This window comes from Panthera uncia, chromosome A2, assembly GCF_023721935.1.
Source record: "Panthera uncia isolate 11264 chromosome A2, Puncia_PCG_1.0, whole genome shotgun sequence".
Lineage (NCBI taxonomy): Eukaryota > Metazoa > Chordata > Mammalia > Carnivora > Felidae > Panthera > Panthera uncia.
In genome coordinates this window covers 90,115,897-90,140,631 of record NC_064816.1, presented here as the reverse complement: position 1 = coordinate 90,140,631, position 24,735 = coordinate 90,115,897, and the positions used below count along the sequence as shown (strand labels likewise).

The following is a 24,735-nucleotide window of genomic DNA, read 5'->3' as shown; positions in this document are numbered from 1 at the left end:
GAACATGATTTTGCTTTGTTCTTAATGCACCCTGTTTTTAATTTGAAGAATGTTATTGAAAGGTTATTTTCTTAGAAATATTTATAGAAATCCTAAGAAATGGTTGAATCATGTTTTTAAGACCCCCAGTGTCAACCACCTGTACTAGAAGGATAAAAGTATTTTAAGAGGCTTCCACTATACTATGAGTCATTGATTGCTCTCTTTTTAATACTTTCTTGTAATCATCTACATGTATAAGAATGGCCGTGGAATTATCAGAAGGACCTTTGATAATACTGCTTCCTGCTTATCCAAAACAAGAGCACTCATACAGCAGGAAATTCAGTAATATATTCGAGATTCTCATTTATCTAACACATTTTATTTGTTGCTTGTTACTGATACTTGCTGAACAATATACACTTAATAGTAAAATAGAATTCTTAGATAATTTGGATAATAATACAAAATAAGGAAACAAATATTTATATTAACATACTCATGTATTATTTTAAGTCTTTATTACTACCTCATCATAAATTAATCATCTAGAATATTCTCTTGTAGGAGGAAGTATTGTAAGAACATGTAAGTCATTGTCCTATTGTTACCAAAACCTAAGTTCAGCTGCCCATCAGTTGAAAGGCCAATACTCAAGATATGAGTTTTGATTGGAAAGGAATATGAGTTTCATTCAGGAGGCCAGCCACCTGGGAAGAAGGTGGACTCTTGTCCAAAGGCCAGCTCCTAGGTTTCTACCTGGCCCAGAGTTTTAAATGGGTTTAATCAGTTAAGGGAGTATAGTGGTCTGTGACACTTCTTGATTACATGCAGACTCGATGATGCCAGCTACAGAGTTATCTTGGTACTCGGAAATTTTGCAGGAAATTCTGGTTTTTTGGTGTCCAGGACTGATTGTGCAAGAAGGTCTGGTTCCTAGGTACCAGACGGTGGTTGGGCAAGAGCACTCTTATTTTTACAAAGGAGGGGAAGGTCTATAGATTCACAGAGGTCAGTAAAGTCATTTGTGTGACTTTAAGCAGAAAAAAACATTTTGCTAAAAGATTGCTGGGCTAAACACAAAGCCAAGGTGGCTTCAAGCAGACATGCTGGCCTCAGTGGCCTGGGAAAGTTTTGGCTCCTTATTCCCCGAGGCCAGTGGTCTGCAAATATCAAAGAAAGCAAATTAGTTCTGTTACAGATGAAGGGCCATAAGTCAGCAGGCAAGGAGTGTGTTAACTTGAAGCAAGTTAGCCCTTAAGACCAGCTGGAGTGCTGTTACACTATACGTGTGTGTTAGACTATCACTCCACACGTGGTAAGCTACAGCTTTGAAATGGAATAGCATTTGTGCACATTGCACCCATTCTATAGCCTACATAAACACATGGCAGAGACTGTACTCTGAGAAGGTGAACAACACATAACTTATTAGAGGACATGGTTGTGTGTGTAGAAATGAAGTGTATTAAGAACGTATTTTGTTCAAGAGTTGTATAGAACATAAAAAATATATAGTTTTTTAATCTTTCTAAAGGGCCATAGACACCTCTAAAGAGACAATTTTAAAACATTAAGTCCAATAGTTCTGGTTGGACTTTAAATTCATTCATCTAATTCATTCATTTAACTAAATTCATTCATTTAAATTCATTGATTCATTTAATCTGTCTTTTCCAACAGCGCTAAATTTCTCATTTGATTACTGCAGAGCTCCCAGAAATTTCAGTATTCATTTCTGATACCTATTTCCCTATCTCCCTTTCACTCTTCAACCTACTAGAACTTTATTTATGTTCTTAGTATTTCAGTAAAATTGCACTCACTGGGCCCTTTTCTCAGTTCATATTTTATGTGATCTGGAAATGGCTATTAGTGAGGCAATTACAGTTATTGGATATTTTCCCAATTTTAATGACCAAACTGACAAGAGAGAAAAAAATGAAGATATCAAAAGGTAATATAGAACTTTTGATTTTATATAATTATTTTATGTAATTATTAGTAAGAAAAATTAGGCTCAAACCCCAATGTGTAACAAAACTGAGTGGAAAGCAACCCACTTTGGCAATTATACCTAAGCATTGGCCCCCCTGACCTAACAGAATGCTAAAAAAGTTTCTGATGAGTCAAAATGAGGTGGCAATAGTTGAACAATGGAAAGGATGAGTCTGTATCTAGGGCAAGTACAAGTTCTTGGGAGCCTTTTAGGGTAGAATTGGTTTAAGACTTATATGTGAGTGTTTTTTTTTGCTTCCCATTATCTCTTTAAATCTTTCCAGTAGTGGGAGTTTTCCTCCACTATTAAATTAGAGTTCCAGGATTCATTTTCTACTCACTCTTAGATAATAAACATTCCTTAAAAACATTTTCAGGGCCCAAACAGTCTGGATTCAGAAATTAGAGTGTTGGTTCTTGTATAATAATCAAAACTCTGCATTTAATTCAAAGTTACAGTTTTCCTCCTTCTTTCAGCTAGTGCTGATCTTAGGTGCCATTTTGCTGACCTTGACTTCAGGCCATTCTAAATTTGGATCATGAGACAGAGGAAGAAAAGATAATAAGAATATATTTACTTGAACTTGGCATTGGTGGGCTAGATTTGAGTTCCTGGGTTTGGCAGGTATTTAAAGCTAACTCTTTCATGGATGCTTTTATGAAGATGGTAGAAGAGTCCTACCACTGAGGTCTCTCACCTCTTGTTCCCTAGTAGATAAATCTGTGTTTGAACATTTCTTTGATATTCTTTCCTATGAGAATCCTATTCTAGATCCTATCCTTGTGGATGGGCCCCTTGATCCCTTTCAGTAGGTCTATTGAACTGAATCCAGGGTGAGCTCTTCTTCATATATGGCCCACCTCCAGTCATGGGAAACCCTCACATAGACTTTACCTTGGCAAATTAGAGTGCAGGCCAATATCCAAACAATAGAAACTCTTCTCCTTTAGCACCATAGCAATTGGTGAGCCAATTTCTTGACTTCTTGATTTCTCTGGACAGGAATCAGACTACTCATTATGCCTCACCACTGTAGGAGTAAAGTAGTGTGCTCTCTCAGTAGGCTTCTTGGAGGCCTCTGCACATCCAAATGAAAGTGAGGAAAGTGAACAGGCATTCCCTGTTCTCTGCAATCCATTGGGGATGGAAGACCTCAGAGGTCCAAGAGTTTTGTGACCATTTTCTTCAAAATATGAATTTGTTCACTATATTGTACACTTGAAACTAATATACCATTGTGCATTAATTATACTGGAATTAATAATAAAGGAAAAGAAATCTGAATTTGAGTCTGACACCTTACTTTAGTATGAAGTGTCCGACTTCTTACTACTTCTTGATGTGTCAGCTATAACTTGTCAATGTCCTCAGATATTTCTTTTTTGGGAAATAATAAATTTAATATGAATTGAATCAACCAAAACACGAACACATTATTTTCTTTTTTCTCTACATGAACTTTTGTCATTATTTTATTTTATTTTATTTTATTTTATTTTATGTATGTATTTATTTTTAATTTATATCCAAGTTAGTTAGCATATAGTGCAACAATGATTTCAGGAATAGATTCCAGTGATTCATCCCCTATGTATAACCCCAGTGCTCATCCTTACAAGTGTCTTCCCTAATGCCCTTTATCCATTTAGGCCATCCCCTCACCCACAACCCTTCAGGCAACCCTCAGTTTGTTCTCTGTATTTAAGAGTCTCTTATGTTTTGTCCCCCTCCCTGTTTTTATATTGTTTTGCTTCCCTTCCCTTATGTTCATCTGTTTTGTATCTTAAAGTCCTCATAGGAGTGAAGTCATAAGATATTTGTATTTCTCTGACTTATTTTGCTTAGCATAATACCCTATAGTTCCATCCGTGTAGTTGCAAATGGCAAGATTTCATTCTTTCTGATTGCCAAGTAATACTCCTGTATACCACCTCTTCTTTATCCATTCATCCATTGATGGACATTTGGGCTCTTTCCATACTTTGGCTATTGTTGATAGTGCTGCTATAAACATTGGGGTGCATGTGTCCCTTCGAAACAGCATACATACACCAAACATAACAGCATTATCCCTTGGATTAATACCTAGTAGCGCAATTGCTGGATCATAGGGCAGTTCTATTTTTAACCTTTTGAGGAACCTCCATACTGTTTTCCAGAGTGGCTGTGCCAGTTTGAATACCCACCGTTTCTCTGCATCCTTGCCAACATCTGTTGTTGTCTGAGTTGTTCATGTTAGCCATTCGGATAGGTGTCAGGTGGTATCTCACTGTGATAATGATTTGTATTTCCCTGATGATGAGTGATGTTGAGCATTTTTTCATGTGTGGGTTAGCCATCTGGATGTCTTTGGAGAACTGTCTGTTCATGTCTTTTGCCCATTTCTTCACTGGATTGTTTGTTTTTTGGGTTTGAGTTTGATAAGTTCTCTATAGATTTTGGATGCTACCCCTTTATCTGATATGTCATTTGCAAATATCTTCTGCCATTCTGTTGGTTGCCTTTTAGTTTTGCTGATTGCTTCCTTTGCTGAGCAGAAGCTTTTTATTTTGATGAGGTCCCAATAGTTTATTTTTGGTTTTGTTTCCCTTGCCTCCAGAGATATGTTGAGTAAGAAGTTGCTGCGGCCAAGGTCAAACAGGTTTTTACCTGCTTTCTCCTCTAGGATTTTGATGGCTTCCTGTCTTAGGTTTATGTGGTCTTTCATCCATTTTGAGTTTATTTTTGTGTATGGTGTAAGAAAGCGGTCCAGGTTCATTCTTCTGCATGTCACTGTCCAGTTTTCCCAGCACCACTTGCTGAGGAGACTGTCCTTATTCCACTGGATATTCTTTCCTGCTTTGTCAAAGATTAGTTGGCCATACATTTGTGGGGCCATTTCTGGCTTCTCTATTCTGTTCCATTGATCTGAGAGTTTGTTTTTGTACCAGTACCATACTGTCTTGATGATTACTGCTTTGTAATACAGCTTGAAGTCTGGGATTGTGATGCCTCCAGTTTTGTTTTTCTTTTTCAGGATCGCTTTGGCTTTTTGGGGTCTTTTATGGTTCCATACAAATTTTAGGATTGTTTGTTCTAGCTCTGTGAAGAATGCTGGTGTTATTTTGATAGGGATTGCACTGAATATGTAGAGTGCTTTGGGTAGTATTAACATTTTAACAACATTTGTTCTTCCAATCTGTGAGCATGGGATTTTTTCCATTTTTGTGTCTTCTTCAATTTCTTTCATAAGCTTTCTATAGTTTTCAGTGTATAGATTTTTCACCTCTTTGGTTAGGTTTATTCCTAGATATTTTATGGGTTTTGGTGCAATTGTAAATGGGATCGATTCTTGGACTTCTCTTTCTGTTGCTTCATTACTGGTGTATAGAAATGCAACTGATTTCTTTGCATTGGTTTTATATCCTGTCATTTCTCTTCTTAATAATATCTTCATTAATAATATAGTTGTGGGGAACTAAAGAATGTGTTAATATGAATTTTTTTCTCTTTACAACTTTTCTGTTACAATACCATATTTATTTGTGGATGAAATTTCCTCCCTTGTTATCATTTTTCCCCTTCTGAAATGTGAAGGAATTAATAATCCTTCAAGTAAACCTCTATGGGCTGATGTTGGACTATAAGAACTGCTCTCTTGTATGCCATTAATTTCAAATTTGGACTTCTCTTTGCCTACTGTGTCGGGAATGATCACATCTCTTCATTAAGGAAATTATCTCTCATATGAAATGTCATCTTAGAAAAAAATGTTAATATTGGCATTTGTCTTGCCATGTAAGACTTCTGACAGAATATTCTCCAATAGATGAAAGGTGTTTTCTTTTATCATAGAAAAATGGTGTCTTATAACTAATGAATGCATTTTGTTAAAAGAAGGTGAGATCTGTCATGTATGGAAATTACAGCTCAAAGAGGAGAGAAAACAACTGCATCACTTTTGTATTACTTCCTTCTAAGATACTAAAGTGTTGCAACAAGAAAACAAAGATTACTACTTATAAAACGTTACTCTGAAGCTAGATATAAAAGGCTGTAACAGAATTAAAGAGGACATAAAATTGAATAATCTTGATCCATTTTATTTGCATAGGCAGATAGGAATTGCGACTGAGTCAAAGCTATGATCCGCCCAGGTCAACATTTTACTAACAACAGTAGCCAAGTTGATAAAAACTGTTATGCAAGTGCTAGTCATAATATCTGAGAATTTCAGATGAAATTGTAGGGTGGTTGGAATCAGAAAGTTGAATTCATTGAGTTGTTTTGTCCCATCACATTTTGTAAGTCTTAAATACATCCAACTTCACTTCATGTCTTTTTAAATAGGGCCATGATTGGGGTTGAGGTGAATCACTGTCTTCTTTCTCACGGTATTTTCGTGAAGGGCATGACTGGTAATTTCATACCATGTCTATTCAGCTGTAACTATGGTTTCTAGAATTTCTTTCCCTTTAGTAGTTTCAATTTAGAGTTGGCCATTAAAGATATTGCATGAGGGGCACCTGGGTGGCTCAGTCGGTTGGGTGTCTGACTGGCTCAGGTCATGATCTCACGGTTCGTGAGTTTGAGCCCCGCGTTGGGCTCTGTGCTGACAGCTTGGAGCCTGGAGCGTGCTTCGGATTCTGTGTCTCCCTCTCTCTGCTCCTCCCCCATTCACGCTCTGCCTCTCTCTCTCTCCCAAAAATAAATAAAGCATAAAAAAAAATTTGCATGAGATTTGGAAGGGGGCAGCAACAGCCATTATACTCAGAAGGTTGATGCAGGGCTCCAGGCAACATTGCTCGATACATGCTTGCATACTTGCACATTTGTGAACTTGTGTGTGTGTGTGTGTGTGTGTGTGTGTGTGGGGCTACTGATGTGCTGGTTCACCATGTTCACATGGATTAGCACCCAGTCCCATGGTTTCTCTAGCTCCCATGAGATCTCCTTCAGCTTTTCCAGTTCCTGGGCATGGATAGCAAGATGGTCAAAGACAGCAACTTCTTCTGCAGGTCCAAGGAGCTTCCTTGGAGTTTGACATAAGTGACCAGCATAGGTTCCAGTTTGTACTTATGGAAGAAAAATGCATTCTTACTTCACCCTACTGTCTGTCCAGCTTTTATTCCTGACTCTCTGACCTACTGACTCACAATGACTTTAGAACCTCCCCCTCACCTCCCCCAGACACAAAGGCAATTACCTTCCACAGAGTTTTTCACACCTCTTTTTGTGGTCCATTGTAATTGCCTTTTCTCTAATCTTGCAACTATTTGCATTCTGATCTTTCATTCCTCACCTTCTCTCACAATTGTGTAAATTCTAAAACCTATAGTAAATCTCTTATTCCACAGTGTTCTGTTTTCCCAATTGAAATGCAGCTAACATATTGCCTATTTATAGAAAGGATCACAAGAGATACCCTTAGTTATATACCTCAGTGGGAGAGCTCAAAAAACCCAAGGTAAAAGATGTCCCTTGGACATGGCAAATAAGATGTCTGTTTAGCTTGGCAAGAGAGACCAGGAAGGCCACTGCATAGCCTACACCAAGGAATGCCAAAATATCTTAAATATAACAAGGAAATTAAAAAGGAATCCAGAAGTTTTTAGACCTACCTTATATGTATTTATGTTCTCAATGAAATAAAGTTAAAAAGACTAACTCTTAAATGTGCCCTTTTCTTTACATATGTTTTAAATTCTCTAATAACTTAATCTCTATTCTCTGCTTTCACGTAATTGTAGATGCAAAAGAAAGGAAAAAGAAAAGCCAGAAGGCAAGATGCTAAGAAGTGCCTAACTTTATTTTCCAAAGTTCTAAACTTGTGCATGCTCCCACTTAAAGTCTGTGTGAACATATACACTAAGTTTTCATTCCATTTAAGGCCATTCAAGGATCCCTGTCTTGGTTATTAGCATCATCATTCATGTAACTGATAAAGCCAAAACCCTCAGTCAATCTTGTTTCCAACTCTTCCTGGCTTCTCACATCCAAACCATCAGTGAATCTGACCAAACTTAAATATTTCCAAGTTCCAATAACCTCTCACCACCTTTACTCTTACACTTACTTACCTTCTTCTTGTACTGTAGTAAAAGCCTCTTAGTTGATAACCCTGCTTCTACTCTTGACCCCTTTGGTCCATGCTCTACAGAGTGGTCTGTGGGAGCCTTTGAACATATAAATCAGATAATTTTCTTTTCTATCTTAAAATTTGCCAGCATCTGCCAATTGCAACTAGGATAAAATCCACAGTTTTAAGGTCCCACATGTCCTGGCCTCTGGCAATTTGTCTATGATGCTCTCTTGAACACATTAAGTGTGTACCCATTTTGCTAGCTATTCCCTCTGCTTGGCATGTTCTAACACATGCCAAGTGTCTTATCTTGTCTTATCTTCTTGGCCAACTGTTACCACTTCAGCCCCAACATAAAATGTCATCTTTTCAGAGATCTCTTCTGGAACCCCTATGTCTAAGATAGTGACCTATAAGTCACTTTGTATTTTAAATTTTTATAAATCTTGCCACTGTCTGCAATAATCCCTATTATTTGTATAGTTGTTAATTTATTGTCTGTCTCTCTCCCCTAGGGCCTTGTCTACTTGTTTGCCAGTGCAACCCCATAACCTAGCTCAGTACCTGGCAAGAAGTGCTTATCAAGTATTTTTGAATGAAGTGGTGATTTTCCTTTATAAAAAAAAAATATGAAATTTGTTTATATTGTTATAATTACATTCCTAGTTTTTAGAACATGTTCTTATAGAAACTTACAGAAACCTGTACATATTTACTGTGAAGACTTATATTGCCTGCCTGTAATGAGAATCTGGATTGTTTAGAATCACAGTGATTAGAAATAACAAGAATATGTAGTTCCCTTTTCCAACTGCTGTCTAAATGCCTCCTGTACCAGCATATCATTCTTCCTATAACTGTCCCCTTCAGGAAGCTGGTCCATCATTATGGGAAACATGTAAACCCCTGAACCCTAAAACTGTCCTTTGGCTTTTCTGCCCTTAAATTTACCATGGTGTTGCCTGGCCCACAATTATCCCCAATTAGTCATACTTTGTTTTTTATTGGCTGTGTTTTTGATGATGTCCAATCCACTTTAGGTCTTTTAAATGGTAACTCCCCCCCAAAAAACGAAATCTAGGGGGCTGAATGTGCTATGTTACTCAGGGATTCTAGCAAAAAATTAACATCAGATATGAATTTGAAAACATTATTTCCTCTAATCTCAAAAAGACTAAGCATCAAATCGTTCTCTATCTCTACCCAGCATAGTTTAGAGGAACCCAATAGTCATAGTCTGTAAAATAGTTCCAGGAAGCTTCTCTGTATCTATTATTTCAGAATTCACAGATAGATCTAGATCTAGATCCCAATCACCTCTAACAAAATCCACCACATCTAATAGGGAAACTCTAAAATACAGTGCTCTATTCTTATTAGTATAATACAGATAAACATTTTAATTAATTACTTAATTGTATAGGGAAGTCATAATTACTAGATTTGTGAACATTTGTAGTCTATCTCTTCTTGAAAATTGGCCTACACATAAGAGAAAGGATTCTTTTTTTTTTTCTTTCTTTTTTTTTTTTTGTCACTTGGGGCTATCATTTGGTCTCCTAAATTCAAGTGTAGGTCTAAACAAACACACTTTCTGAAACCAGAAAGGCTATGTGCAGCTACATAATAAAAAGCTACAGAAGCAAGAAAGAGAAAAGGTGGTAAGAAAGGGCATACAGGGAAACTGTCAGAGAAGTTTTGGGAGGCTGGGAGCTCAGAGTGGAGAAGAATTAGAGTTTCTGGGAATAGCTATGGTTTTAGGGAATATTAAGAGGAATGGTGATAGACTAAGAAGGTTTTAAGAAAGCACTCTGTCCCTTTGACATTTTCTGTCAGTGAGAAGACCTACACTACTGGGCACTGAATGTGTATCTAGTCTGGGTCATGTGGAGTACCAGGTGACCTGATCTGAATAAAGATTGTATTCGTGTTATATTAGTTTGCCATTTGACTTTGCAGAACAGTTCTTCTTTATGCCTGGTATCTTTTTCTGTTGCTGGACGTTGTTCTTTACTCTTTTGCATTCTTCATTCTCTGTCTGGTTCCTGGTGTACAGCCTTTCCTTGTGCCTGCACTGTGGACCTATAGAGAAGGCGCACAAAGGGAGCTGCAACCCTCTGGGTGCAGAAGCTTCACTTCCTAGAGTGTTGGTTAATGCATTCTGTTTTCAACTCTTATCATTGTAAAGAGATTTAGCAGCAAAGTGTGGCTCTAGAAGATTATTTTATTCTTATACAATATTTATACTTAGACACTTTGCCAGATAATCCCATCTGCTTCTTAATAGGTCTCTCATTTTTAGTTAAAATAATTGTTTCAACTACTTTTCATAAATAGGGCCCAGAATTCTATACCCTATCATGGTGGTAGATAACCCAGATTTCCAATTTTCCTTAAATTTGGGTATAATTTTACTTGTTTCATACTGAACCTAGCATTTAGTTGAAACTTCCAATAGAAAGGAAATTTCACAATTGAGATAAATGTGGAGATGTAGCACCCAGATCTCTTCAAGGAAGAACATGTTGCCTCACCCTCTGAGAGTGATATTAACAAATAGCCTTTGGCTGTAGGCCCCTTCAAGAATTGTCTCAGCTGCAAAAGCCATTTTGCCCAAGGTTGTATCCATCCAGATATGGTCTTCCAATAACTAACAGAGGAAGGGATAAAAGGGATGACCCATTTGACAACATGGCTAACCAATGGGCCATTTCAGCTTCAGCACTTCCCATGGAGTTCACTGAGAACTTCACTGGGAATTTATCACAGCTCAGCTTTTCCTTCTGCCCAGTCCTGCTTCCTTTCCCTCCATCCTACAGGTATTGATCCCAAGATCACTCCCTAACAAACATTCTGCCCCGCAAATGCTATCACAGAACCTGCTTCCTGGAGAAGTCAACCTGTGACAGTGATTCTTAAGGTTCAAAAAATATTCTGCTTATTGAGAAGAGATGTAAAGCCTAATTTTTTCTTCAAAACTAGGAAATCATTGCTAATTTTTAAGTACAAGTAAAGGTTAAAAGGTTACTACTAATGTAGATCTTTGCTTTCAAAATATCTGCTTACTTTTCTTATATGTAACATTTTTTTCCTTTAAAAATTAAGCATTTTAATCCTTTCACCACTTAAAGATTTTTATGGTATAAGGACATAAGTTTATGAGGAAATTAATTGCGAATAGTTAGATTATTTGCTTTCATTTTAGTAGTATTTTCAATGGAGCCCATAACAATTTAGAATTTCTAGTGATTTGGATGGAGCATTAATTGCTGTCTATGAAAAAATCATGAATAGAATTTTAAAATGCTTTAATATGAATAAAATGTCCTTAGAATGTATTCCATTTTAAAATCACTCTTTTTTTATTACAAAGTAATACAACTCAAAATATTATAAATAAAAGAAAAAAAAACCTTAAATTCTATCATCCAGAGAAGTAACAATTACTTATTTTTGTATATGTTATTTTAGCTTTTGGAATAGACATTAATATTAGATGATCTTTTTGTATGTGTGTATGCTAATTTCAGTTTTAAGATACTTAATAAAATATATCTTTTCTGAAGCTCTGTTTTTAGCACTTTGCTAGCAAAGTCCTTAAAAAGTAATGAAAAGTTATAACATTTCTTTGGCAGTATTTTATAATATAGAATTTTGACTAACACTGGGTGTCACTCCAATGAATTCAAACTAGTGATATTTATTACACTTAAGAAAATTCCCTGGGGCGCCTGGGTGGCTCAGTCGGTCAGGTGTCCGACTTCAGCTCAGGTCATGATCTCACGGTCCGTGAGTTCGAGAGCCCCGCGTTGGGCTCTGTGCTGATGGCTTGGAGCCTGAAGCCTGCTTTGGATTCTGTGACTCCTTCTCTCTCTGCCCCTCCCCTCTCACTGTCTCTCTTTCAAAAAAAATAAACATCAAAAAAAAATTAAAAAAAAAAGAAAATTCCCTTAGTTGTTGTGTTGGGCTCTGTGCTGAGACTGCTTATGATTCTTTGTCTCCTTTTGTCCCTCTCCCTGCTTGCACTCAATCTCTCTCTCTCTGTCTCAAACAACAAATTTTTTTTAAGAAGTCACCAGATGAATTTAACAACGGAATGTAGATGACAAAACAGAGCCAGCAATATTGAAAATAAGTCAATAGAAATTATCTAACCTGAAGAACACAAAAAATGTTGAAATAAAAATAAACAGTAAACACATATCAAAAAGTCTAAGATGCATGTAATTGGGGGTCTCAGAAGAAGATGAGAGAGAGGAAAAATGGGCAGAAACAATATCTAAGGAAAACATGCTGAATATTTTCCAAATTTGGTGAAAGATATAAGTTTACACATTCAAGAAGTACAACAAACCCAATAGTATAAATACAAAGAAAACTGCACCTATCATAAAGAATTGGCTGGCCTTTGTCCCTGGTTCCTAGGAGGTAACCTCTAAGTCTTTGGAATTTCTTTGAATGACAGGAATGTCTTTATTATTTATTATGGTCCCCTGGGACCTTACTTGAGTTTATGCTAATGAGATGACTCAGGATGGGGGCTGGCCACACCAGAGAGATTAACTATGTAATTTACTTGTAACCATGTAATTCTGAAAGATGTCAGAGAACCATAGTACATTGCATACAAGGGAGCCCACTGTCAGCATATACTTTCAGTTTTCTTTATCTGAAAATATATTTTATTTCACCCTTATTCTTGGAAGATCATTTTCACAAGATGTAGAAATTCTGAGTTGATATGGTTTTGTTCCCCTCTCCCCTCCAGCACTTTAAAGACGATGTTCCACCTGTTTTCTAGTCTGCATTACTTTTATGATGAGAAGTTGCCAATCATTCAGTTCATAATTCCCTTGTATGTAATGTACCATTGTTCTCTACCATCTTTTAGAATATGTTACTTTTCTAAAATTGAATGATAATATGCCTACTTGTGTGTACTACAACTACAACTGTAATGCTCAGTACCCAGATTTAGGTCAAATTTCACAAGTTAAGGGCACAATCCTCCCCTCACTTCAGAAATTATCTGAAATTCCAGGCTTCCTAGACCACCTGTGCTTTTGACCCACTAACTATATATTTAAGGGCTCCCACTACCCTTAAAGTTCTGCAATTCACTAGGATGACTCATGGAACTCAGGAAAGCCCTATATTTATAACTACAGTTCTTTCTACAAGAAATATTAGGGAGGCTCTTCAGGCTAAAGAGAAATAAAAACATGTAAATTTAGGTCTTGGCAGAGGGGGAATGAAGAGCACTGGAAATTATAACATTGTATCATGAGGTTTATAATGTACATAGATGTAGTACATTTGACAACTTTAGCAAAAAGGATGCAAGGGTGAGTAAATGAACTACTTTGTAAGATTTCTACATGTTACATGAATCAATTCAATATTAATCCTAAATACCCTGTGAAAAGTGAAGGACACATATTGTGATCCTTAACCACTACAAAATAATGCAGAGGTAAAATTAGGATCCTGGAATACATAATATTTGTATACTTTCTATATTGCAGCTAAAGATAAAGATAAAGTAAACCTAAAATACACTTTTATTTCTTTTTCTTCTTAAACAATGTCAACAATATTTTCTACTAATTTTTTGGCAAGAGTAAGGATTAGTGATTTTTTTCAACTTTTCTCCTGAACTTTTTCTCTTATTTCCAGAGACAGTATTCAGTTCATCTTTGTCTCTGTGTTCCTGAAAAAATTATGCCTTCTAATTTCCCTTCAATTAGTCACAGTCAAGGAGTGCTTGTTTTCTCTGCAGGGTACTTATTGGTTTCAACTTCATTTCCTGCTCTTTCTCCCTAAGGTCATTGAATCACATTTTGATAAATACATCATTATTAAGGTTTACTAGAGGCAATTGCAATTGTAGATGTTTTAAATTAATGTCTTTCATTATAATGAGTCAGAAGATCAATGAATTGGAAAATTATTCTTTTTGTAGGTATTCAGCATTAGTCAGTCAACATGTCCCTGCTGTGTGTGTGGAGTGCTCTTCTAAATTCTGTGGGGTGTGATGATGGCAGTATTTCCTGGAGAAGCATGCTGTATAAAGGAGAACTGGAATAAACACAAGTGTGACAGAACTGCAACTAAGTGATTGGAAGGTAGGAAGAATGGTGGGTTGGGGGGGAATGACTAGGCTACTACTGGCCTGACTAAACCAGGCAGTCTTCACAGGCAACACTAGAGTTCTGCAAGACTTGGGTTTGACAGATCTTCCTACATGGAGGGAATATTATGGATATGAAGTAGAAATGAGCTAAAAATATTTATTGAGTGCCTATTATATGCCAGTAACTAGAAAAATATGAAATAAACATAGTATTTTTTATAAACTAGTAGGAAAGATGACATGTTTTCATAGAAAAAAGACAACATAGGTAGTATAGATGCCAAATACAAATAGGAATAGATGCCAAGGAATGTAATGAAAATGAACACCTAGTTGCAGAAGTAAGACTGAATTAAGTAGAAGGGACTTTGAAGTAGGTTAGGGCCTAATGTGACAGAAAATGAGAGATGCTCTATCATATACAACTCAGAGATGGAGTCTCTGGATGGCCAGGGTTGTGCTGTGAACAGATGATCATGATAGGATGGTGATGAATATACTGCTGCTGGTGACGGTGATTTTAATAAAAATAATGCATGTCTTTGAAAACATATCTGGTTAGTTAAAGGTTTTGCTTTGGATATAATGATAAATTAGTTGGATTAGTTAACTTGGCTTTACAGATACTGACTGTTAAATCTAAACTTCTGCATGAATTTTTCATAGCTATTTTAAAATGTATTGTGTATTTTTGAATTTCACTACTGCGCCTTCTTTTTGCCAAATGAAAACTCTTATTTCAAGACCAGTCTCCTAACCTTCTCTAAAGTGTTTGACTAACTGCTGTCTTCTGGTCCTCCCCCTCCTTCTCCTCCTCCTCCTCCTCCTCCTCCTCCTCCTCCTCCACTTCCTCCTCCTCCTCCAATTCCTCCTCCTCCTCCCTCTCCTCTTCCTTCTTCTCCTTCTCCTTTCTCCTTTCTTCTTCTTTCTCTTCCTCCTCCTCCTCTTCCTCCTCCTCCTGCTCTTCCTCTTTCTGCCTTCTCCTTTTTTTTTTTCCCTATTATTAAGTAGGCTCCATGACCAGTGTTAGACTTGAACTCATGACCCTGAGATCAATAGGTATATACGTACTCTACCAGGCACCCCTGCTTCTTGAATTATATCTTCTGTTTTAGTCTGTTTGGGCTGCTATAACAAAATACCAAAGACTGGGTAATTACTGTGTCCTCACATGTTAGAAGGCACTAAGGATCTCTCTGGAGCCCATTTTATAAAACACTAATCTCATTCATGAGGGTTCAATCCTCATGACTTAAGTCTCTCCAAGGCCTAGTGCCATCACCTTTATGGGTTAGGACCTCAACATATGAATTTTGGGGGGACACAAACATTCAGACCATAGCATCCTCCCTTTGGTTCTGTGATATTATACTATCCTAGAGCTTATATAGACTGAGTGCTCTTTCTGTCCTTCCTTCATTGATTCCATTTGCAGTTCATAGATTCCCTAAATTTGGGCATAGTCCTCCATCTTCTCAACTGTATCTTACCAATGTATATTCTCAAAGCAGCAATTTTCTATCAAAATAGAGACCTTTCAACTTAATTATATTTCTAGCTAAATTTTAGATATTCCAGAAAATCCAAAATCAATTCTAATGCAACAAATACTAAATCAAATTTATCCTCCCCACTAATCACCTCCCTTTCCATCTTTCATATTTGTTATTGTCACCCCCATAAGCAGGTATGCTAAAAACATTAGTTTTCTTCTCTTTCCATTTCAAATCATTGTGACCAGTCAGCAAGTTTTGTCTTTCTGTATTTGAAATATATTAGGCTCTCATTATCCTAACACTTTTATTATACTGTATTCAATAATAGAAAGGAATATACAAAACATACATATGTTGGAAACCATAGTCATAATGACTAATCAATCCACCATTCATTGAAGCTCTTTATACATTCTTCTAGATCTTTTTTTTTTTAAATGTCTATTTATTTTTGAGAGAGAGCAAGCAAGTGCACATGGGAGGGGCAGAGAGAGAGAGAGATAGAGACAGAGGATCAGAATCGGGCCCTGTGATGACAGTAGAGAGCCTGAGGCAGAGCTCAAACTCCCAAACCGTGAGGTCATGACCTGAGCCAAAGTTGGACTCTTAACTGACTGAGCCATCCAGGTGCCCCCACTCTTTCTAGATCTCATTCCCTTGTATACCCAAACTTAACCATTCTCTTGAATTTCATGTTAATCATGTTCTTACTATTAAAATTATTTTATAATATACATGTATTTGTAAAGAAAATATGGTTTCATTTTGTTTATCTTTGAAATTTATAAAAATGGTATTTTCTGAAAATTATTTTTTCATCTATAATGAGTATAGCTGGAGTCTATTCATTTTCACTACACAGTAACATCCTAGTGTGAGAACATATCATAGTTAATTTATCCTTTCTCCTGTTAATGGTCATTTTGACTGTTTCTAAGTTTTTTTGCTTTTATGAACAGTGTTGCTAAGAATATTCCATTCTAGTGTATGTCTCTTGGTACCCACATGCAAGAATTTCTTCAAGATATATTCCTGAAGGGGTGTCTAGGTGGCTCAGTAAGTTGAGCATCCAACTTCAGCCCAGGTCATAATCTTACAGTTTGTGGGTTTAAGCCCCATATTGGGCTCTGTGCTGACAGCTCAGAGCCTAGAGCCTGCTTTGGATTCTGTGTCTCTGTCTCTCTCTGACCTTCCCTGCATGTGCTTTGCCTTTCTCTGTCTCTCAAAAATAAATAAATATTAAAAAATTAAATACACACACACACACACACACACACACACACACTCACTCACTCCTGGAGTGAAAAGACATCTTGCACGTTATGTGCTTGTTCAAATTACAAGATAGTGCCAACTTGTGTTCTAGACCAATCAAATCAATTCATGCTTTCTTAGCTGTGTGACAGTGCCTGTTGCTTCATGTGATGGTTAATTATATGAGTAAATTTGACTGGGACACTGGGTACCCAGATATTTGGTTACATGGAATTTCTGTGTGAATCTATTAGAGTGTTCTTGGATGAGATGAGCTTTTGAATTGGTAAACTGAGCAAAGAAGGTTGGTTGCCTTCTTCCATGTGGGTGGGCATCATCCAATCTCTTGGGGGTCTAAATAGAACAAAAAGGCAGAGGGAGAGAGAATTGCCTGACTTATTGAGGTGGGACATTGGTTTTTTTTCTTTCCCTTGGATTGGGACTTAGTCCTGTTGACTCTCCTGGTTCTCAGGTCTTTGGACTTGGACTGAAACTACACCATCAGATTTCCTGGATCATCAGCTTATAGAAGGCAGATCATGAGATGTCTGAGCCTCCATAATCACATAAGCTAATTCCTTGTAATAAATCTCTTTAAATATATAAAGTCATATATATATTTTTTCTATGTTTCTCTGGAGGACCCTGACTAATATACTTTACATGCTTACCAATACTTGGATATTGCTAGACTTCTTTATTTTTGCAGCCTGAAAGGTATTAGTTCATATCTGATTGTGGTCTTAATTTACACTTTCTGCTTGTAGTAAGGTTATGAATATGTTTATGTATTCATTCATTATGCTTTATTTATAAAATGGCTCTTTAAGCCTTTTGCTGAGTTTTCTATTATGGTATCTGTGCTTTTCTTGTTGATTCCATGGAAAACTCTTGGATCCTAATTGTAATCTGTTTGTGGTTTTGTGTACTGTAATTATTGTCTCCCAGATTACAGTTATTTTTTATTTTTACTTATGATGTCTTGTGATTAACAGAACACTAATTTAAATGTAGTTAAATATAGTAATTTTTATGGTTGGCACTACTTGTATTTTGTGTAAGAAATTCTTACCAAACTCAAGATCAGAAAGATAGTCTGCTGAATTTCTTCTTAAAGTTGCAATGCTTTGTTTTCACATTTAAAAAAAATTTTTTTTCAACGTTTTTTATTTATTTTTGGGACAGAGAGAGACAGAGCATGAACAGGGGAGGGGCAGAGAGAGAGGGAGACACAGAATCGGAAACAGGCTCCAGGCTCCGAGCCATCAGCCCAGAGCCTGACGCGGGGCTCAAACTCACGGACCGCGAGATCGTGACCTGGCTGAAGTCGGACGCTTAACCGACTGCGCCACCCAGGCGCCCCTGTTTTCACATTTAAATTCTTAATTTACCTGTGATTGATTTTTGTGATAGTATGAGGTAGAAATCCACTTTTATTTTCTCCAAATGGATAACCAATTGTCCTAGCCTTATTTATTGAAGAAACCACTGTTTTCCTACAGATCTACTATATTGATTTTATCACATACACAGTCTCCATAAATGTGTAGGTCTGTCTCCAGGCTCTTTAACCTATTCCATTGTCGATTTATCTATTTCTGAGGCAATAGCACCCTATTTAATTACCTGTGAGTCCCTCTTTTTTTTTCAATGTTTTTTTATTTATTTTTGACAGAGAGAGAGAGAGAGACAGAGCATGAGCGAGGGAGGCGCAGAGAGAGAGGGAGAAACAGAATCTGAAGAGACAGAATCAGGCTCCAGGCTCTGAGCTGTCAGCACAGAGCCCGACGCGGGGATTGAACTCACAAACTGCGAGATCATGACCTGAGTCGAAGTCAGACGCTCAACCGACTGAACCACCCAGGCACCCCACATCTTCCCTCTTTTAATCAACAAATTCAGACCATATATGTTTATTGTGATTATTGATTTAGTTCTTCCATTTTAAATGTACTTTCTACTTGTCATTTTTTCTATGCTTTCTTTCACCTCTATTCTTGCTTTCTTGAGTTCCTATTTGTTAACCTGTTTTTCTTTCTTTTTAAAAAATATATATTCAACTTTATTTCATTAGAAAATTTCATTTAAGCTACATGGTGGCCATAATGCTATGTCCTGAGCTGGCTTAACCATCCCACTGTCCCCTTCAGACCAATGTATGAACATACACACTATGTTGAAGAAGGGACTTTAACATGTGAAACAATGAGACTTGGACACTGACTACTCCCTCATCCCCCTCCCTATAGCCAACCCACCCACTGCTTCAACTGTTATCTGCACATAGACAAGCTCTCATGGAAGAGAGGCTGAACACCAAATAAGATGACCATAAGTTACCCAAGTCCAAAGGAACTCTTGGCAGATGTTGAGGAAACGATGATGAAAATGACACCATCTCCCAAAAGCTGAATGTGAAGCACAAACCGCCGTCTAAGAGATGTCAGAGCCATGTTGGCAAGGGCAGCAAATCTTACAGCAGAACCCAGGGAGAAGAGTGACATCACTCCATCCCACAGTTATAGGCAACACACTCACACCTATGTATTAAACAGGCTCTTTATCCCGGACAAGGAGCATCCAGAGAGAGAGGCCCTTCAAGGATCCATTAATAATTCTGATAACACTGATACTCTCATCTTGCCTTTCCAGCCATTTGACACCTGGATGGATATGCTTAGGTCAGTGTTACAAGGTTATAGCTGGTGGAGGGAGGTCTTATCCACACCCCACACCTCTGGAAGGCGCTTGGGGCTGTGTGCTAGCTAGTTGACCTCTGGTGGTCCAGGAGCTCCTAGGAAATAGGTTCTCTAGTAAGCCCCCAGGGACTCCCTCAGTCTAATAAAGATGGAGAGCAGAGTCAGCACCACACCTAAGAGGTAGAGGTTCAATAATAGGCTTCATGGCTGAGGTGATACTACTCCTTTGTAGACTAGCAGAGCTGTCTTCTGCTTCTGGAACTTCTCTGGATTCTCCAAGAGGAAGGGCCTGCAGTGGCCTGCTCACTGTAACAGTGGGTCATGTTAGAGTTGGGAGAAAAGTCAGTCAACCCTAGATGACTCAAAGGACAAAAATGTAGCCTACAGCAAAGCACAGAGGAAGACTGCCTATACTGCTCACAAATCAATATTTTTTCATATTCAGTTTTTACTTTCCACCTGTTCAAAAGCTTTGTTCTTTATTTCTGTCATTTAGAAACTACCAAAGAAATTTTACATACATATTTAACAACTTTACAAAGTGTAATTCAATATCTATATCTTACCTTTCACCATACATATTTATTGACAAATTCCAAATTTACTATGTCTCACTTTTCTAATCCTCCTCTTTTTTTTTCTCCTCTGCTTTCTTTTCCTTACCCTTTGATTCTTCTTTCTCTTCTATTCCCTTCTTCTTTCCTTGGAGATTTCACTTTCTTGATTACTCAACAATAATTTAAAAAGTACATTTATCATCATTTAGGCATTTTCTATTTATAATGTAGCAGTGGACCCTGGAGAGAAATCAGTCACATTGTAGATATGTTTTTTCATTGACTTGAGGGTAGAACCAAGAGCAGAATTTCTGGATCATTTTCAGGTTAAAGAAATTATGCCAGTTTTCTTCTATGGTGCTTATACTTACTAGCTGATACTCTTCTCAAAAGTATATGAAAATATTCATTTGCTCAAACATTTGCTAACATTGTATAATATCAAATGCTTCAATTTTTGTTAAACTTTAATGAGAGAAAACAATGCATTATCTCCTTGAATGTGAGCATCTTTTCTCATATATGCTGGATTTGGGGTATTACTCTTCTGTGAATTGATGGTTTATATACTTAGTATATAGGAGTGGAATGCCCAAGGCCCAGTCAAATTGGACAACAGCTTTGGTGGGTGAAGAATTCTTTGGGAGAGTGCAGGGTTTAAACTTCAGATAGAATGCTGAATGTTGGATTAGGTAACTTTTAATGTCTCTGCTAACTTTAAGAGGCCATGGTTAATAGTGGACTGAAATGCCTGGAAACCTAGAGCTGAAGAAAATCTGGTATGAGATGGATTTGTGTGTGTTCTACCTAATCAGAGTAAATGACTCACTTTGCAGTTCTGTTTTGTACAGGAGCTAGTCCTAGAGATGGAAGGGACATGGAAGGGTATTGCCAGGGCAAGACTAATAATGATGGCTGCACTCATATAATGAGGAAGGCAGAGTGCAGCTTTTTGTATAATGGTAGAGTTGGGAGAAGTGAGCTTTAGGGAAGACAACTGCTGGGAAATTGGCTGTTGAGTTTGGCCCATAATCTTAACCATCCCAGCTCAAGAACCAGTGAGGAAAGGGTGACCTGCTTAAGGGTAAGTTGGGTTAAGACAACTAGCTTTGGGTTGGTTTCCCTTACAGCTCCATGTGATGATTGCTTTTGCGATTTGGGGATAGAAGTCAGACTTAAACATATAGTCCAAACGATGTGTCAAGGCTGAGATTGATGCACAATATACAGATATTTAAGGGACTTGCCCAAAGTCTTCATTCTACCAAAGACTAAAGAAAACTATCTTCTCAAAATTAAACACTGTGTATTTAGGTAGAGGGGAAGATACGTTGCAATGTGTATGTGTTACTATTAATAATTTAAATGGTGCTTCGCTAGAAGTTAGAACTCATCAAGGAGGTTCATTTCAATAGGGTCCATAGCCTTATGAAAGTTTTTCTCTGGATAGGAGAATAGGGTGAGAAGGCTGGGTGGGTGCAGGGAGGAGACAGCTGGAATATATAGTGGACTGACTGCTGTGATGGATTTTCTCAAAGGCAGAAAGGTAGAAGGGAGGGGGGAGGGCGAGGAAGACCTGAGCAACTGTAATTTCAAAATTGGGAGGAGGGTATGACAGGAGCACCAACAGAGGGCAGGGAGTGGCGGGTCCAGTGGGTGCCCAGTGTGGGAAGGTGGGCAAGATGAGAGCTGGGTCTCGGCAGCGTGACCACCCACTCTCTGCCCCCTCACTCTTTCCCTAGAAAAGGAGCGTGGTTTTGGGCTGCGCGCTGACTAGGGCGCCACTCGCGAGGCCGCAACAGAGCCCGCAGCGCCGCCATCGGCGAGCCAGAGCCTTCCAGCCCCGGAGCATCGAACTGCGGACACACTTCAGCTGGGCGAGTTTGAGGTGCTCGCGGCGCGCGTAGAGGATCGCGTGGAGGGCAGCTTCCCGCCTTTCGCCTGCCACTGGGGTGGGCCCTGGTTGGGCAGGGGGTGGGAGCCGGGAGGGCCGGGGGTCGTCTGGAGCCTTCTGAGTCCTCTTGTCCCTACCTGGCAGGAGCCGCCTGCAACCTTCGAGTGAGCTCGGCGCGCACAGAGCACCGCGCTGGACGCGCGCCTCGGCGCAGACAAGAGGTACTCCATTTCCGCTCGGGCTCCCTCTTCCGAGCGAGTCCAGATGACCCTACCTGGAGGAGGGCACTGGTCGGGAGTGTAACCTGAAATTCTCGTGAAGAAAATTCTCAGGCCCCAGCCAGTCATTTCCTTTTAGAACTTCTATCATACATTTGACACTGCCAGCTCAGTTTGGGAATCTGCAAAGATTTTGACGATGTGAAAAGACCTGAATAAGCAAAGTTTTTTGTTTTGTTTTTTTCTTTTGTCTCTTTACCCTAAATTATTTTGGAGGAGATGTCAGACGGTGGTATATGGGTAAGGAGGCGGTGAGTCTTCTGGATTTGTCCCCCCTCTCCACTCCTCGGCCATGGCTGTCAAGGTTGTGTCAGGGACTTTTCCAATGCCAGCTCTGTAGCAGTTCAAAGCCAATTTAGTCCTTGATGTCCACTCATGTAGCCAGTTTACTGAGTGATGATTTGGCAGGGAAACTTGGGCAAAGACCATTAGAAAATGGCAAGATTTTGCTGAATGTCATTGGCCCTACACTATGTCATATTAGCTCATATCACCTTTATTGTCTTCCTGCTCCTAAAGGTATGTCTGTTTAATCTTCTGCAAACAGATCCTGAACAACCTGAGAGTAGCCAGGGACCCACCAGACATCAGTGCATAACAAATATTTTTCAATGAATAGAAATGGAAGAAGTGTCAGTAACTTTGAAACTTTAAATGGTGCTCGAACATCCAACACCACTTGGGTTAATAGATTGGTTACATCTAAAATTTAGGGGAAAAAACACCTTTTTCTCATGGTTACACATGGAATAGCCTGTTCTGATTCACTTAGTTGGAATGTGTTGTGGTAGGAGTCTTAGATACGGACACAGGAGACCTGAGAATGTGCATAGCCATATCAGTTGAGAATTTTTCTAATTTGTAAAGGTTGGAGCATATGTTTTTAAAGATTTCTTTCAGGGGTGTCTGGGTGGCTTACTCAGTTAAGCATCCAGCTTCAACTCAGGTCATGATCTCACGGCTCGTGAGTTCGAGCCCCACATCGGGCTCTGTGCTGACAGCTCTGAGCCTGGAGCCTACTTAAGATTCTGTGTCTCCCTCTCTCTCTGCCTCTCCCCTGCTTGTGCTGTGTCTCTTTCTAAAATAAATAAACATTAAAAAAATTTAAAACAAAGATTTCTTTCAGCTCTAAAAGTCTGTGATGAAATGAATCCATCACATCTTCAAAAACAAGTATTGCATTTCAGTGGCTGCTGAAGACTTTATCAGAACATTGGTAAACAGATTGTAACTGTATCTTTTCAAAACAAGGTTTGAGAGTCAGCAACTTAGAGGAAAATCAACAAATACACAGTAGACAAATTTGGCTTGATCAAAAACACATATGTCTTTGTAAAATTTTAGGTTTAAATAGATCATTGAATAATTGAATAATTGAGTAATTGTCTTTTTAACTTAAAAATATATTCCCTCATTTTTTTTTCTCTATAGAATATGGGTTTTGCCACAAGAGGACGGTTCTACCTACCACTGGGCTGCATGATGCTGATCAATCTGATTAATGCTGACTTTGAATTTCAAAAGGGGGTGCTTGCCAGTATCAGCCCAGGCATCACAGAAGATATTGATTTCCAATGCTGGAATTCTTGCTCTTTGACATTGATAGATCTCAAGGAACTCAAGATACAGCACAATGTGGACGCTTTCTGGAATTTCATGTTGTTTTTGCAAAAATCCCAGCGGCCTAGACATTATAATGTCTTCTTAAGCATAGCTCAGGATTTTTGGGACATGTATATAGACTGCTTGCTCTCACGATCTCATGGAATGGGCAGAAGACAGGTGATGCCTCCCAAGTATAATTTTCCGCAGAACAGGAGGTAATTTAAATGTATACTTAAGAGAATAGAAGTTTAGTTTTCTTTATTTTTTTGAGTTTTTATTTTGAGAGAGAGAGAGAGAGAAAGAGACAGAGGGAGAGAGAGAATCCTAAGCAGGCTCCATGCTGTCAGCACAGAGCCCCACATGGGGCTCTAACTCACCTACCATATCATGACCTGAGCCGAAGTTGGACACTTAACCGACTGAGCCACCCAGGTGCCCCCAGCAGTTCAGCCTTCTTAAAAATTCAACATTTAATCATTTTTGCCAATAAGCTAGCAAATTTGCCTTTTTTCCTAATGATTGATTTTCATTTTTACTGATTTTATATTATTTAGAAACCGCAGGAGCTCTGATGTACAGACACATGATCTAAATGATCTTGAGATATAATACATTTGGTAGATCATTAAAATTATTACCTTATTTTTTCCCACAAATAGTTCATGAGAAATCTGTTTAACATCATAGTTATTCATATTGCATTTATTGAAGAAATTTTAAAGATAGGACATATAATTAGGCTTTTTAAATTAAGTTTTTCAATAGGGTTATTTAAAA

The 24,735-nt window shown here is 38.1% G+C and overlaps 1 protein-coding gene across 1 annotated transcript in view; it reads left to right on the top strand.

The window, feature by feature from the left end:
- The window catches only part of FAM237B (family with sequence similarity 237 member B), a 28,884-nt gene extending 4,707 nt beyond the window's left edge, over nucleotides 1–24,177 (top strand). The window contains exons 2-3 of the mRNA XM_049641418.1: nucleotides 14,005–14,167; nucleotides 23,785–24,177. Coding sequence (XP_049497375.1) covers nucleotides 23,788–24,177 — 390 coding nt within the window. The 5' untranslated portion in view covers nucleotides 14,005–14,167; nucleotides 23,785–23,787. The remainder of the gene's footprint in view (nucleotides 1–14,004; nucleotides 14,168–23,784) is intronic.
- The last annotated feature ends 558 nt before the right edge of the window (nucleotides 24,178–24,735 follow it).